Source organism: Helianthus annuus, chromosome 16, assembly GCF_002127325.2.
Source record: "Helianthus annuus cultivar XRQ/B chromosome 16, HanXRQr2.0-SUNRISE, whole genome shotgun sequence".
NCBI lineage: Eukaryota > Viridiplantae > Streptophyta > Magnoliopsida > Asterales > Asteraceae > Helianthus > Helianthus annuus.
The window spans coordinates 201,214,610-201,229,431 of NC_035448.2; the positions used below are offsets into that span (position 1 = coordinate 201,214,610).

Below are 14,822 nucleotides of genomic sequence, written 5' to 3' on the forward strand. Positions count from 1 at the left end.
GGTGGGTAGGAAGTGGGACGTGAATATTGGAGGTTGAGGAAGGAAAAGTTGGGCTTGGGGAGGGAACAGTAGTGAACGACGGTTGGGAGAGAGGGTGAGGGAGAGGGCCAGGTGATGTTGGGCCGTGAGAGTGGGATTGGGAGGAGAGGTGTGGGCCAGGTGAGGGTGGTCTGACAAATTGAGATGGTGGGTCATTAAGTGAGTTAGTGGAGGTTAAGTGGGGTTCATTAGGTGGGTAGTGTGTAGGGAGGAATCCACTTGATTTCTCCACAGTGGATGAAAGGGTGGGGAAAGAAAAGAATAGTTTTGAGTGGTGGGGTGTTGAATGGAGAAGGGGTAAACAGTTTCTTCAAATTGAACATGTCGAGATATAAAAAATTGATTATTAGTAATATCAAAACATTTATATCCGCGGTGGTTGGAGGGGTAGCCGAGAAAAACACAGGGTTTAGAACGGTTGGTGAGTTTATGGATGGTGGATGAGGGGGTGATGGGATAGCATAGACAACCAAACACGCGAAGATGTGTGTAGGTTGGAAGAACATTGTATAGGAGGGTAGTGGGGGATAAAAACTTGTGAGTTTTCTTAGGAAGAATATTTAGAAGATAGGTAGCAGTTTCAAGGGCATGATGCCAAAATGAGGGAGGTAGAGAGGCTTGAGATAGAAGTGTACGAATCATATTATTGATGGTACGTATTTTTCTCTCAGCTTTGCCGTTTTGAGAGGAGGTGTGGGGACAAGAAAAACGAAAGTGCATACTATTTATCTGACAAAATTGTTTAAAGTTATTGTTGGTGTATTTGGTGCCATTGTCACATTGAAATTGTTTAACTTTGCGTTCAAACTGTGTAGAAATATGGTTATAGAAGTTGGTAAAAGTGTTGTAAACTTGAGATTTGTTTGTAAGAGGGAAAGTCCATAGAAAATCTGTTAAGTCATCCAGAAACAATATATAATAACGATGACCTCCTGTACTAAGAACCGGGGAGGTCCACAAATCACTATGAATGATATCAAAAGGTAAATAAGTTTTATTCGTAGAATCATAAAAGGGGAGTCTAACACTTTTGCCAAAAACACATGACTGACAAAGTTTATTGTTCGATTTATTAAACTCAATAAAGGAACTAGTTCTTAAGGAATGCAATAAAGAGTTGCCTGGGTGCCCAAGACATTGATGCCAACGGTCTTGAGTGACAGCAGCTAGAGCAGTAGGTTTGAAGGCAGGCTTGATGAAGTTGGTGGTGAGAGGATAAAGGTCGCCCGAGCTATTGCATCGTAGGATAGGTTCCTTGGTCTTGAGATCCTTCACAAGAAAACCAAATGGGTCAAATTCAATGGAAAGCAAATTGTCTGTTGTTAGGCGACAGACGGATATAAGGTTTTTAAGGAGGTTAGGAGCATAAAGAATGTTGTTTAATTTGAAAGGCAGGAAAGGTGGTGGTAAGGTCTTGTTGCCTTGTCCAACAACGGGAATGGTTGAGCCATTTCCAACGATTATTTGTTTATTAGTGCAAGTGTTAAAAACAGACGGGGAATTCATACCTGGTTGCTCCATGTGACCAGTGGCGCCGGTGTCCATGTAACCAATCGGGTCAGAAGGCTAACTCATAGAGAGAGTGTATAGCGCCCGCGCAATGTCGGTCGGTGTTGGGCTATAGGTGGCCATGTGGGCCTGGGCTGGCCGAGGGCCCAGAATGCCCTGCGAACCATTCAGCTGTGGGATGGATGGGTAGGGACATGGAGGAGCCTGATGTGTTTGTGGGCTATAGGTGTGGTTGAGGAGGGGAGCCCATTGAGAGGCGGCCCAATTGTTGGGAAAGATGATGTAGGGGTGTTGGGTTTGGGTCGAATAGTTCGACTGACCTCGGGAGCGGCTCATTTGAGTTGAGGAGGACCGACCCCTGTCGCGTCCACGGGAGCGGCCGCGACCGCGGGAAGAGTCGGATGCGGGCGGAGAAGCTGTGGTGTGGGACGAAGCGGAGGTGGGGCGTGTTTGGCTTTGGGTGTGGAGGGATGTGGCAGCCTGATGAGAAGAATGTATTGCTTGGTTGGCTTTGGCGGTCTCGTTCATGCATAGCTGAGAGCGAACCTCAAAGAACGAGGGCAACGGTTTGGTATTTTGGAGGATGGTGCCAACGGCTTCATATTGTTCGGTTAGGCCGGCTAAGGTTTGCAGCACGAGATCTTGTTCGGCAACTGGGGCATCGACATTATTTAACTGATCGGCTATGACCTTGATCTCTTGACAATATTCATGCATGGAGGAAAAATTTTCAAGTCGGGTGTTTGCGAACTTTTGTTTGAGATAGAGAGCTCGGGTGGCTTTATTGTCTTGAAAAATATTTTCAATGGCTTTCCATGCATCATACACAGTGGTGCTCTTTTTATGACCGTTTTGAGAAGACCAGGAGATATTGTGCCATATATCCATTGGAGAGAACGATAGCGTCAAGACGTTCCCAAGAGTCGGCGGCAGGAGGAGCCGATTGCTTTTCCTTATCAGACGAAGAGGCGGCGACGGGTGGGTCACGTGGCTTGAGATGATCAGCCACGAGAAACGCCGTACAATGGATGCGGAAGAGTTCCGACCATGTGTTGTAGTCAGCAGCGTCATTGTCTAGGGTAATGGGAACCGAGGTGCGAATGTTGTTGACTGTAACAGCCGGGTGAAGCTTGTTGTCAGCCATGAGGAAGACTGAGAGGGGCGGCGGCAAGGATGCAGCGGCAAGGGTGCAGCGGCAGAAGGGTGTGCGGCGGCAGTAAGGTTGCGCAACAGCAAGTGTAGCGGCGGCAAGAGGGAAGTTGGCAGAAAGTGGGGAGGAAATTAGGAAGGATCTTTTTAGGGTGATACCATGTAGAATGATATTAATTCCTTGATCTCTTTCATTAACCATAAACCCTATATAAAGGTACAAGGCAATCTCCTATTTATGGAGATAAATCATACAATTAATATTGAAAGAATTAGTGACGTCTATTAGGCTATAGGGTGTGGTCATGACCCTTATGACCACCATGACCCTCCATGTTAGTGTCATGTAACCTATCTCTAATCTATCATCCAACACCACTACCCTAAGGGTGTGGTCATAACCCAAACCACTAGCCCCTTGTTTATTTTAATTTATCTTTGTCCAAAGAAAAAGGAAATGATTTGTTGAAAAAATGGAAAGGAGGACCATGGTTGCCATGGTTTAATCCATGCAAACCATGGTGGATCAATCAAGGGGGTGGTGCCTAGGTGGCAAATCATGTCCCAACCATGACCCCCACACCCTATAGCCTTACGTATCAAAGCTATCTGATATTTTGTGTGTGCGCGTATGGATATATCTCTCTTCAAACACCATGTAAATGTAAATGTAAATTGCTCTGAAATCGATATTAATCAAAGTCCATCTAGTTCAAGAGTAGATACCCTAATTCAGTTAGTGAATGTAACCGATTATATTCTTTGTAATTATTTTTTATCCCTTTGTTCGTCTTGATATTTGTTTACAATTACTTGTCTGGTTCAAACAATTCCAAACATAACCCATCATCAAATGGTACCCCTAAACTGCAAAAGCCATGTTCAAACCAAGGATATATGACTAACAAGTAACCAAAAGTAATCCCACCTTCTCCCATTATCCCCTTAGAATATTATATGGTGCCTTCCAATTAACACACTCACATTAATATATATATATACACAAGTGTCTGTGTACGTACGGCGTGCACAATCCACATCACCCCACTGATCATGTCTAAGATTCGACCAATTAAAAAAACTAGTTGAGACGAGTGATCATATCAAATACCAAATCAAAAGGTCTTGTTTTATGATAATTTAGCCAACACTACATGACCACTCTAGTTGCAATGGCATATTCAGCTGTTAGACGAATGTTCGATCAAGTTTCTGCAACCTTAAGTTCATCAGGAAGAAATCATTTACCGTCTCGCATGAGAAGATCACGCAGCGATGTCAATCAAGATGAGTTTCGATGCTACAGTGTTTTTGTAGCCCGCGTTGCAATCATGGTATAACAAACACAGTCTGGAATTTGTTGTAGAAGTAGGTTGTTTATTGTTTAGAAACGCGACTCCTACTTTCAAGTGTTCTTTTTTTTTTTGGAATTTGTTGTATGCAAGTTTGCTAGTTTGGCAAGTGTACTCCGTAGAGTTGAGTTTGCTGGTGTGACAAGTGATCTTAGACAGGGAAGAACGAAACTCTGTAAAGTTGAGTTCTCTGCACCAGCAAACTCCATGGCACATCACCAAGCTTGCTAAGTTCGTTAGACACGCAAGCTTGCTGACCATGGAGTTTGCTAATGTGGAAATTAGCGAACTTGGAAAAGGACAAACAAAACTCTTAGGTAGCGTTCGTTTCATGGAATGGAATGGAATGGAATTAGGAAGTTTTTCTTTGTAAAATTGATCTTGGTTGGGGGATGGAGGAATTTGAAATCCAATGAATTTCTTTAATCAATGAAATTTGTGACTATTTCAACATTCCATTCCATTCCTTCATTTGAGTGAAGGATTTCTAAGGAATGTTGAAATAGTCACAAATTTCATTAGAGTGAAGGATTTCAAATTCCTCCCTCCCCCAACCAAGATCAATTTTACAAAGAAAAACTTCCTAATTCCATTCCATTCCATTCCATGAAACGAACGCTACCTTAAAAGTTGAGTTATCCACACCATCAAACTCTATGGAGTCTTGAGTTCGCTTGCCACACATGCCTAAAAGTATAAAAAGTTTTGAAAAAACTTGGAATACAATTTTCATTCCTAAGCAAAACACATTAAAAAAAAAAAACCCTCAAATCAACGGGCAATGGATGGTCTAAAAGACTGTTATATTTCATAACATTTTTATTATATTTATATTTTGTAGGTGATGCTGGCAATTCTTATAGGTCTACTAACACTGCTCACATGGCATTTCACCAAAGTCTACACAAGAGCATCATTAAATTCTTTGGCGTATGGCCTTCGATACGAGCTTTTGCAGCGTCCATTATTACGCATGTGGAGGATCTTGAACTCGACAGTTGAAATAACGACATCTCAAGTTAGACTTTCCGAGTATGTGATCAGAAAATATGGCAAAGGTGAAAACCAAGCACAACAAGTAGAGGTATGTAATCCATAATCACTAAGATATATGTTACTTGTGTGTCATGTAACCTAGATGATAAAATACTTATCTCTAAATCATGTTTTGTTAGCTATATGTATATACCAATTAAGAGAATATTAGGAGATATGATTTAATCAGGTTCATTTATATATGCATGATCAATTTAATACACAAGGGAATGTGTTACACCTAGTGAGTGTGACACTTAGGGACCACCTAAGTAGAAGAGACACTCACTCTCGTTAGTGAGTTTGAGGCGGGTGTGTGATTTTTTTTATAAATATTTTTACAATAAACTAATAAATATTATAATATTCTAATACTAAATATTAATTATTTTTGGACAATTACTTATTAGAAAAATAAAACACAACAAAAGATTTATCTTCAACCAAAAATATGAAAAGCGTTTACCAGACCAAAAAAGATTTTACTTTGTTTTTCGTTAAAATTCATGTTGGAGTGTTGAAAAAACAAAACTGTGTATTTAGTTTTTTTAAAAGCTAACGGGTACAAGTTATTTAAGAAAAATCAAATTAAATGTTAATTGAAATATTAAAAACAAATGTGTCTTCGTTTCAAACAAACGGTCCTCATTTGCGCGAGTATGCTCACGCAGTCACGCTTGGAACACTCACACATGGGGACATGGTGTTCTAGTGAGTGCATGTGAGCTGACATGGCTCGGTTCTCACTCAAGCTCACGATGTATAACACTATAACATATGGCCTTATAGCTTACACTTAGAGCATACGTACTGGGGCCTTATATGGCGCCCAATTCAAAGATAGCGCCCCCATAGCGCCCCGCACACCGCGACGGGCGGCGTTATGGGGGAAAAAATGGGGGCAGGCGCCATATATTTCACGGCGTTATGTGCTTTCCTTTTCAACCATTGACCAATCAAAATAAAGAATGGTTTTTTATAATTAATTAATAAAAACAAAAATTAATAATTAGGTAATGATGGGTAGGGGCTTTATGACTACGGGCTCTAGTGTTATAACGCCCCATAAAGCCCTTGTGTGACGTGGCACGACACGTGTCGCATAACGCACCACAAGGGGCTTTATGACTACGGATGGCCTTACAGTTTTTTTTTCATAATATTACATGTTGCAGTTATATGAATCCATGAGGGATGTTACATGGGCACTTTTCTCAAGCCGCAAAGCTCTCAACTCGATGTCGATAAAGTATCGAAACGGGTTCGTACAAGCATTTCATCGAGACTTGCGAGACAAGAATACATATTACATATACTCTAATTTAGATAACTACACAATGGTTGGACCTTATAGCATGAACAGATCTTCAACTCATCAAGAGTGGAATGATCAAATGATACACGGTAATGTATCAGCAATCTGGTACCGAGAGCCATTGGATCCTGACACGGGTCGAAAGACAGGGAAACAGAAGGAGATCCCACCTGACGAGTTGATAAATATTGCAGGGATATCTCAAGTACCGGATGGTGCAGCTTCTTGGCATGTGGCTGTGAGTAAATTTACAAACTCGCCGTTGCTGTCGGCTGCTTTACCCGTCTGGGATGAGGATCGGGGAAGTATAGTGGCTGTTGTGGGAGTTACTACGGCGTTGTATAGCGTCGGTCAGCTAATGAAAGAGCTGGTGGATCTCCATGGTGGACATATCTATTTGACTTCTCAAAAGGGGTGGTTGCTTGCTACTTCTTCTAGTACACCGTTGTTGAGAAACTCGTCGGATGGATACACGCTCATGATGGCTAAAGATTCACAAGATGAGATCATACAGTCTGCAGCCAAGTGGTTGAACAAAACCTACCACCACAAGCCGCCACTGAACCATGAGATTCACTCGGCTACAGCCACCCTTGGTCGCGAGCGCTATTACATAGATTCATTTTTCTTGAACTTAACAAGACTCCCTATGGTATGCCACTTTTATTCAAGATTTTGCTCATTATTACAATGATATTGTTTTGTAGGGTAAAGTTCTTGTACAAATAATATTAACATACTAAACATACAAATTGAAAGAAAACTCAAAAAGACAAGGTGGCATTTTTGTAATTATCAACAACTATCAAAGTTACTCTACAAATATACCTAAAAAACCTAACCACTCCCCCCACCCCCAAAAAAAACCTAAACCCCCCCCCCCCCACACCCCCCAAAAACCTAAAAAAAACCTACCCCCCCCCCCAAAAAAAACCTAAAAAAACCTAACACCCCCCCCCCCCACCCCCCAAAAACCTAAAAAAAAACCTAACCCCCCCCCCCCCACCCCCAAAAACCTAAAAAAAACCTTACCCCCCCCCCCAAACCCATGCTAAAAACTAAACCCCTCAAAAAACCTAAAAAAATCTAAAAAAATAAAAAAAAAAACACACAAATTATTTTATTTTATTTTTTTAACATTTTTTATTAAAAAATCGCTACTTTTAGTAGCAGCCAAAAAAAAATTTTTTTTTTTTTTTGCTAACGAAATGTAGCGATTTTTTAATAAAAAATGTTAAAAAAAAATTGTGTTTTTTTAGGTATTTTTGGTTGTAACTTTGATAGTTGGTGGTAATTACAAAAATGCCACCTTGTCTTTTTGGGTTTTCCTTCAAGTATGTTTAGTATGTTAAGATTATTTGTATTTGATCTTTTGCCTTGTTTTGTAATCATAATTATACTAACAAGAGATTATACAGGTGGGAGTTCTATGTATTCCAAGGAAGAACATAATGGGGAAGGTGGATGCAAGGGAAATTAAGACATTGATCATATTGATATCCGCATCTGTATGCATATTGGTCGTCGGTTGCATTTGTATTTTCATATTAACAAATGGAGTATCAAAAGAAATGAAACTACGGGGGGATCTAATTAGCCATATAGATGCTCGAAGGAAGGCGGAAGCTTCAAGCAATTTCAAAAGTCAATTTTTAGCCAACATGAGGTTAGTGTAGTATTACTTACAATCTATCTCCTTTTTTTTTTCTTTTAAATTTCATTCATGATGATATGAATATATATATATATATATATGAATGCTTATGTTTGAAACAGTCATGAACTTAGAACACCAATGGCTGCTGTCATAGGATTGCTTGATATTCTTCTATGTGACGATTCTCTAACAAACGAACAATATGCAACAATATCTCAAATTCGTAGATGCTCAACCGCTCTCCTAAGGCTTCTCAACAACATTTTGGATATTAGTAAGGTAAAGTTACCGAACAAATTGCATGTTTTTCAACTATGTAACGTAAAAGAGTGAATTTTTAGTAATTTGGTAGATATTATATAAATACAGGTTGAATCTGGAAAATTGGTGTTAGAAGAAGCCGAGTATGATTTGGGGAAAGAACTTGAAGGACTTATAGATATGTTTTCTGTGCAATGCAAGAACCGCAACGTGGAAGCCATCATAGATCTCTCTGGTACTAATATAACAGTACTATCAAATCTAATTCTAAAAGAAAATATGAAAGATGAGCACATTACCAGTGGCGAAGCTTGACCCGAATGACCGCGGGGGGGGGGGGGGGGGGGGGGGCAGAAAACGTATATACCAAAAAGTTTCTATAGAACCGGGTGGTCGAAAACGTATATACCCAAAAATTTCTATACAAAACTACATATATAACACTACTGAGCGAAAAGTTCAGGGGCCGGGCGCCCCTCCCCGCCCCTTCTATACTTCGCCACTATACATTACATCAATAGTTAATATGTTTTGTTTTCTGTTCAATGCCATCAGATGATATGCCAAAAGTAGTTCGTGGAGACTCGGGTAGAGTTGTACAGATATTTGCAAATTTAATCAGCAACTCAATCAAGTTTACGACATGTAAGTGTAATCCCATCGGTTAGCAGTGTATTAGTGGGTCCCCTGTGTTTATCTGTCACATGGATATTAATATGTTCATACTAATATTTGCATTTGACTTACAGCGGGATACATTATTCTGAGAGGATGGTGCGAGAATCTGAATTCTTTCAGTAATAACGAGAACTTCTTTGTTGATCAAAGAGCTTTATGGTCCGCGTACCAGAAAAAGATCAGACGCAATGAGAAAAGAACCTGCAAGAGTGACAACACAATGATTCTTTTCTTTGAAGTTGAAGATACCGGTTGTGGTATGAACCTTAATTCTTACTAACCCACAAGACCATGAAGAATATTATATCTTTTGTTCTCATTCATCTTTATTGTCGTATAGGAATCGATCCGAGCAAATGGGAATCGGTATTTGAAAGCTTCGAACAAGCAGACCCCTCAACAACTAGACTGTAAGCAATTAAGCACGTCTTTATTAAACGATCCACATATTGAACTAGATAGATTTATGAATCGAGTTTATAATTTCAGGCATGGTGGAACTGGTCTCGGGTTATGCATTGTTAGAACCCTGGTGAGAAACACGATCATTCTAACCAGTTAATACATGGGGAAACATATTTATTTTGGGTTTAAATTTTTTATAAAATGTAACAAAGATGTATAATTATGTTAACAGGTTAACAAGATGGGTGGAGAGATAAGAGTAGTCAAGAAAAATGGATCAGGGACTCTAATGCAACTATATCTTATACTCAACACGCCTGTAGATATACCAAGAGAAAGCTATAGACTTAAATTTGTAGAACATAACTTGAAGGTGAACAAAGCACTTATATTGTGAAAACTGATATTTTATGTAATTTGGTTTTATAAATCATGTTTTTCTTCAAACTAATTCACATAACTAATTGAAGTTTGGCTTTGAAGAAGATGATTTTAATTGAATTGTAACACAGGTAGTGCTCGCACTCAATGGAAGAATGAGTGGATCGATTCTTTCGCGTTGGCTACATAAACTTGGAGTACCCATCTGGGAAGCGAACGAGTGGAATGAACTGACACGTATCCTTCAGGAGCTCTTTAAGCCCACAAGTTATGCGCAAAACTTAACGTACGAGCATTCAGAAGCTGAGTCATTAAACAAGGAAGGGGTAAAAATGACAGTTTTCATCATAGTAATTGATATCGGAATGCTTAACATAAGCACAAACATATGGAAGGAGCAGCTCAACTTCCTAGATGCGTTCACCAGAAGAGCAAAGTTTGCTTGGATACTAAACCATGATACGTCTAATACCATCAAGATTGAGCTTCGAAGACGAGGACATTCGTTAATGGTAAACGGGCCATTATACAAGACAAAAATGATTCAAATCATCGACGCTGTTATAAAAGAAAGCAGTCTTGAGCAGTCGAAAAAATATATTGATTCGCATGAACGTCTTCACATGAACACAAAAAGTTCAAATAGTTCCGAAATAACAGAAACTAATTCAACCGGAAGCTTGCAAAATGAAGAAACAAATCAAGAAAACTTTGCAGTCTATGGAGTTATTAGCAATTGCTTCCCGGAGCTAACTGAAGTCGGGTCAGAGTGGGGCCAGTTGACATCTTCTCGAAATGATAACTCAGACTGTGAGCAAGAGACTCATCAAGCAGATCAGAAAGTCAAGAATGGTCAAAAGGCTCTTGCAGGCTTACACATATTGTTGGCAGAAGACACGCCGATACTACAGAAAGTAGCAACTATGATGCTTGAGCAGATGGGTGCTAAGGTTGTGGTTGTCGGAGATGGTGTGCAGGCAGTTGAAGCTCTAAATATTCAAAAAGAGGTAGAAAATGTTGAGAAATCTTGCGAGCCTAGACCGTTTGACTTGATACTCATGGACTGTCAGGTACTCGCGCCATTTATAACAAAAAAAAAAATAGCAATTGGATAAGCAAAAGTTGTTGCTACCAAAACACCATGTGTACACCAAGTGACCTGTCACATCATACGGCCCCTATGACTTTGTCAATGGTCACATCAGTCATTTCTTTATCAATCAAAACCTCACAGGAGCCGTGTGATTTGACTCTCATACAACCAATATGACCATTTTTCACCCTATCAAACGGCTTGTTTGGCCACTTTTCACCCCTATCATATGGTCATAACGTATGACACGTTAGTGGTGTTTAGATGATGTGTCAATGGTGTTTGTATAGCCCAGCCCTAAGCAAATACCTAGATTCATGTGTATTCTTTTAAGTTCTAACTTGTTTTTATCTGTTTCAGATGCCAAAGATGGATGGTTATGAAGCAACGAAAGCAATTCGAAGAGCGGAAATGGAATCAGAATCACACATTCCCATCGTCGCGCTGACAGCACATGCCATGTCATCAGATGAAGCCAAATGCTTAGAAGTGGGTATGGATGCATATCTAACAAAGCCAATTGACTGCAAGCTTATGGTTTCCACTATTTTGTCCTTAACTAAGTGTAGAACCTAACTCTCACATTGGTTACTAAGAAGCATATAATAATCAACAAGTATTATTTGACATCCAATAAGTTAACAACAGCTCATTTGGTTTATAGATTTTCATGGCATACTACACAGTCATAAATTTAACATAAACATAACATATACATATATATCTGCCAAGCAAAGTATCCAGAAGTTACTAATCTGTAAAGGGCTTGCAGTAAGTGATGACACAATGCATGATGCTATAATGTTTATAATGAAACTGATTCAACCATGGTATCTTCCTCACAAGACAATCTCCCCATGAGTGTCTAGCACATCTGTTTGCTATCAAACTATCCTCCTCCAATCTATATCTATATCTATAATCTATAAATCTATAAATTATAATGAATCAAAACCATCTTAGGCCACATGGTTTTCTCTTAAATATCTAATTGCCACGTGGCAATGTATTGTGAGGCATTGACTGAATTTGAGCATAAAGAGTATTTAAAGATAAGTACGTATAAAGAGTATTTAAATATGTAATCACGCTTGTTTGCGTGTAAAACAAGTATGCATTTACGAGAAAGACGAACATGTACCATGTATGTAAATAAATCGTATGTAAGATAAGTACGAATAATCAAGGTGTAATTCATATAAAATGTTTAACTTTTAATACTATCAATGTTTCGAATTACGATGCTGGAAGTGAAATACGAATACGATACGGATTGAATTTTCCAAAAATAGGAATGCAAATAATCTTTCTAATTAAGGTAAGTTTCAAAAAAGCAAGGCGTTACAGGCTGTCCAGGAGGTATATTCAGGGTTTGGTGAGGGTTTGTCATTTATGGGGATAGTTTCGGCAGGGGTGGAAATCGTGCCATCTATATGGCTGATTAGTTTTTGGAGATTGGGGACTAGGGTAACTTGTTGGGTCCAATCAAGACAGTTGGAGGCGGTTAATTTATGTGGGATAAAGTGAAGGAGAGAGTGGAGATTTGTGGTGTGGGTGGTCGAAGAGGGAGCAGCCATGTGTGGCGGCGGCATGTGTGGCGGCGGCAGAAAGGGTAGGGCAGAAGAAGGATCGATAGGAATCAAGAGAGGGAGGGAGAGGATCACCTTTTGGCTGATACCATGTAAACAACTCAATCGCTCTATTGATTTTATTGATTCAACCGTAATATATACACATACAAGGAGCTATGTAAACTAGGAAAGTAAATCACAAATAATTACACATTAATACAAATTATATGCATGATTGAGTAAATCAATGGCTTGATTTACATAGAGCTATTACACAGTAACCATCAATAAGTGAGCTATATGTCAATAAGTCTTGAACATTACCACTCTCAACCATGATGTTGATAACAGCCTCAGCTTCTTCTGCTTTACGTTCCTTGCAAAATGCATCAACGAATACATTAAAGTGTTGGATTATATGAACAAATTCGATAAGTCAATGCCGCTAACCGAGCTATGACCCGTAAGAGTTACACCTTTGGAAACGAATATTGATTCCACTTAACTTTGTTAACTGGTGATCACGAACAATTAGTGTAACTAAATATATATAATTATCTAGAATAATTGTATATTATCGTGGAACGGGATTTATTATTTATACACGTTATAAATAATTTAACGTTTAATTACTTGTATAATTAAACTTTGGGGTAAATTACACTTTTCGTCCTTTATGTTTGTATCGGATTGCAACGGATACCCTTCAACTTCAATAGTTACAGTCATAATCATTTGTTTGTAAAACCCATTACACCCTACGTCCTTTGACCCTAACTTGGTTAAAAAATTTCAGTTAAGTATGGCATGTGTCTTGCACATGAGGGTAGATTGGTAATTTTACTAGTATATTTAAAATATATTTAAACAAATATATATATCACTGACGAAAAACCAGATCTAAATGACCGGAATCAATCTAGATCTAAAGTTGTCAAACCAGAGGCGCGCAGCACCTGTGAGGGTTTGAATAAACAGGTGACACCACATAGATAATGTCCATCCGCCAATAAGCCCTACCCTGGTGAATAAGCGCAAATGATCGTTAGGATCAGTCAAGCCGTTAAACTTCCCCACGTTGGATGGTAATTTTGCGCGCTCAAGGGGAGCCAACGTGATTTCCTTGACAAACTTAGACTGTTCTACTGCCTCAGCCGGTCGATAGGTCAAATTATAATTATGCTCAGCCTCTGGGTTATACACCGCACGTATCTTCGGCTTATAATCAGCGTGATCCTTCTGCAACCGGTTAAAAACACTCGTTCTATCGCCCTCATCATATGTTCTATCATATTCATCGGTCTGGGTGTCCCGCTTTTGCGACATGCGCAGGCCAAGTCTTGAATGAACAGATGCACGTTTCTGAGAGTGTTGCTCCTCCCGATAATCTCGACACTTAGTGCCGGAATGAGTAGACTCATGTTTGGTTCTCGGCTGAGAATAAACCTTCGCGTCTTCTACCGACATGTATGATGGTGAATCATAGCTTAATACTCGAGGTGAAGGCGAAGCTCGCACCTAAGCTGCAGGTTTTTGCACCTAGGGTGATGCATTACCCGTCTGTGCACAAAGTTATGCATAAACGGCATTTAAAGCACATTGAGATTTGACATACCACGAAATTAGAGTTTCATCGGGAGGTAATATTGAACTGATCGGAATTTTGGGCTGAACTCCTGGAGTGACAGGATCATTCACATGATTAGTATCATGATGAACATCATTATCATCGGAAGCTTCTTCCACTTGTCCGTCGATACGAGAAGCATAAGCAAAGTTGCCTCTGTTCTCAGACCGAGGACCTTGTGGTTGATTTGATGGACCTTCTGCCATGGAAACAGAAGAGAAAAAGAAATCGAACGAGAAGATGAAATCAGAAAAGAAGTAATCGGTGGGCGCCAATGAAGAAACATCAGATATAAATGACCGGAATCAATCTATAGATCTGAGGTCATGGTTTTTGCATCAAATGGTTAATCTCCTCGTTTGATGACGGCTGGATAATACTTCACCGGAATCACTGCAAAACAGACAACGCCGTTAGCCTCGCCACAGGGAGAATGGGGGTTCTCTCCATTACCACCATCCGGCGTGAGAATAAGTACAATGATCTGAAGAAGATAAAGTAGTAAAGAGTGAAAGTAATTGAAAGTGAATGAATAACTTGTACCTAAAGTCTCTTATTTATAGCCGAAGGTTTTGGCGCTTAAAATGTAACGGAGAAGTTAATGGAATCTTCTTTTCCGTTTGCAATTATCTCCCCATCCATGCACACGGATCATGGGTTGATCGACGGCTGGGGAGGTGCCACGTGGAAAGTGATTTAATCCAGATTGCATGCCATCGTCATGCAATTAGATGAGTGCTCAAGATGCTG

General features: G+C 39.7%; 1 protein-coding gene across 2 annotated transcripts; it reads left to right on the plus strand.

Annotated features, from left to right (window-relative positions):
- The first annotated feature begins 3,804 nt into the window (after positions 1-3,804).
- On the plus strand, positions 3,805-11,508 carry LOC110915485 (histidine kinase 1). 2 transcript variants are annotated; one of them, XM_035985102.1, is made up of 13 exons: positions 3,805-4,065; positions 4,891-5,133; positions 6,260-7,051; positions 7,818-8,065; positions 8,176-8,335; positions 8,426-8,552; positions 8,873-8,962; positions 9,067-9,252; positions 9,336-9,405; positions 9,485-9,527; positions 9,633-9,773; positions 9,913-10,851; positions 11,235-11,508. In XM_035985102.1, exons 2-13 carry the CDS (start codon positions 4,894-4,896, stop codon positions 11,448-11,450), a joined length of 3,252 nt encoding a protein of 1,083 aa, XP_035840995.1. In that variant the 5' UTR covers positions 3,805-4,065; positions 4,891-4,893; the 3' UTR covers positions 11,451-11,508. The 2 variants fall into 2 exon arrangements, with proteins under 2 accessions (XP_035840995.1, XP_022015886.1); XM_022160194.2 differs by having other exon boundaries at positions 3,805-4,031.
- The last annotated feature ends 3,314 nt before the right edge of the window (positions 11,509-14,822 follow it).

Bases quoted from the DNA above. Each gene is read 5' to 3' on its own strand.
- LOC110915485 (XM_022160194.2), top strand. From the start codon at position 3,852: ATGACCACTCTAGTTGCAATGGCATATTCAGCTGTTAGACGAATGTTC. The intron at 5,134-6,259 runs GTATGTAATCCA...TACATGTTGCAG, and splicing joins ACCAAGCACAACAAGTAGAG to TTATATGAATCCATGAGGGA. The intron at 10,852-11,234 runs GTACTCGCGCCA...TATCTGTTTCAG, and splicing joins TGATACTCATGGACTGTCAG to ATGCCAAAGATGGATGGTTA.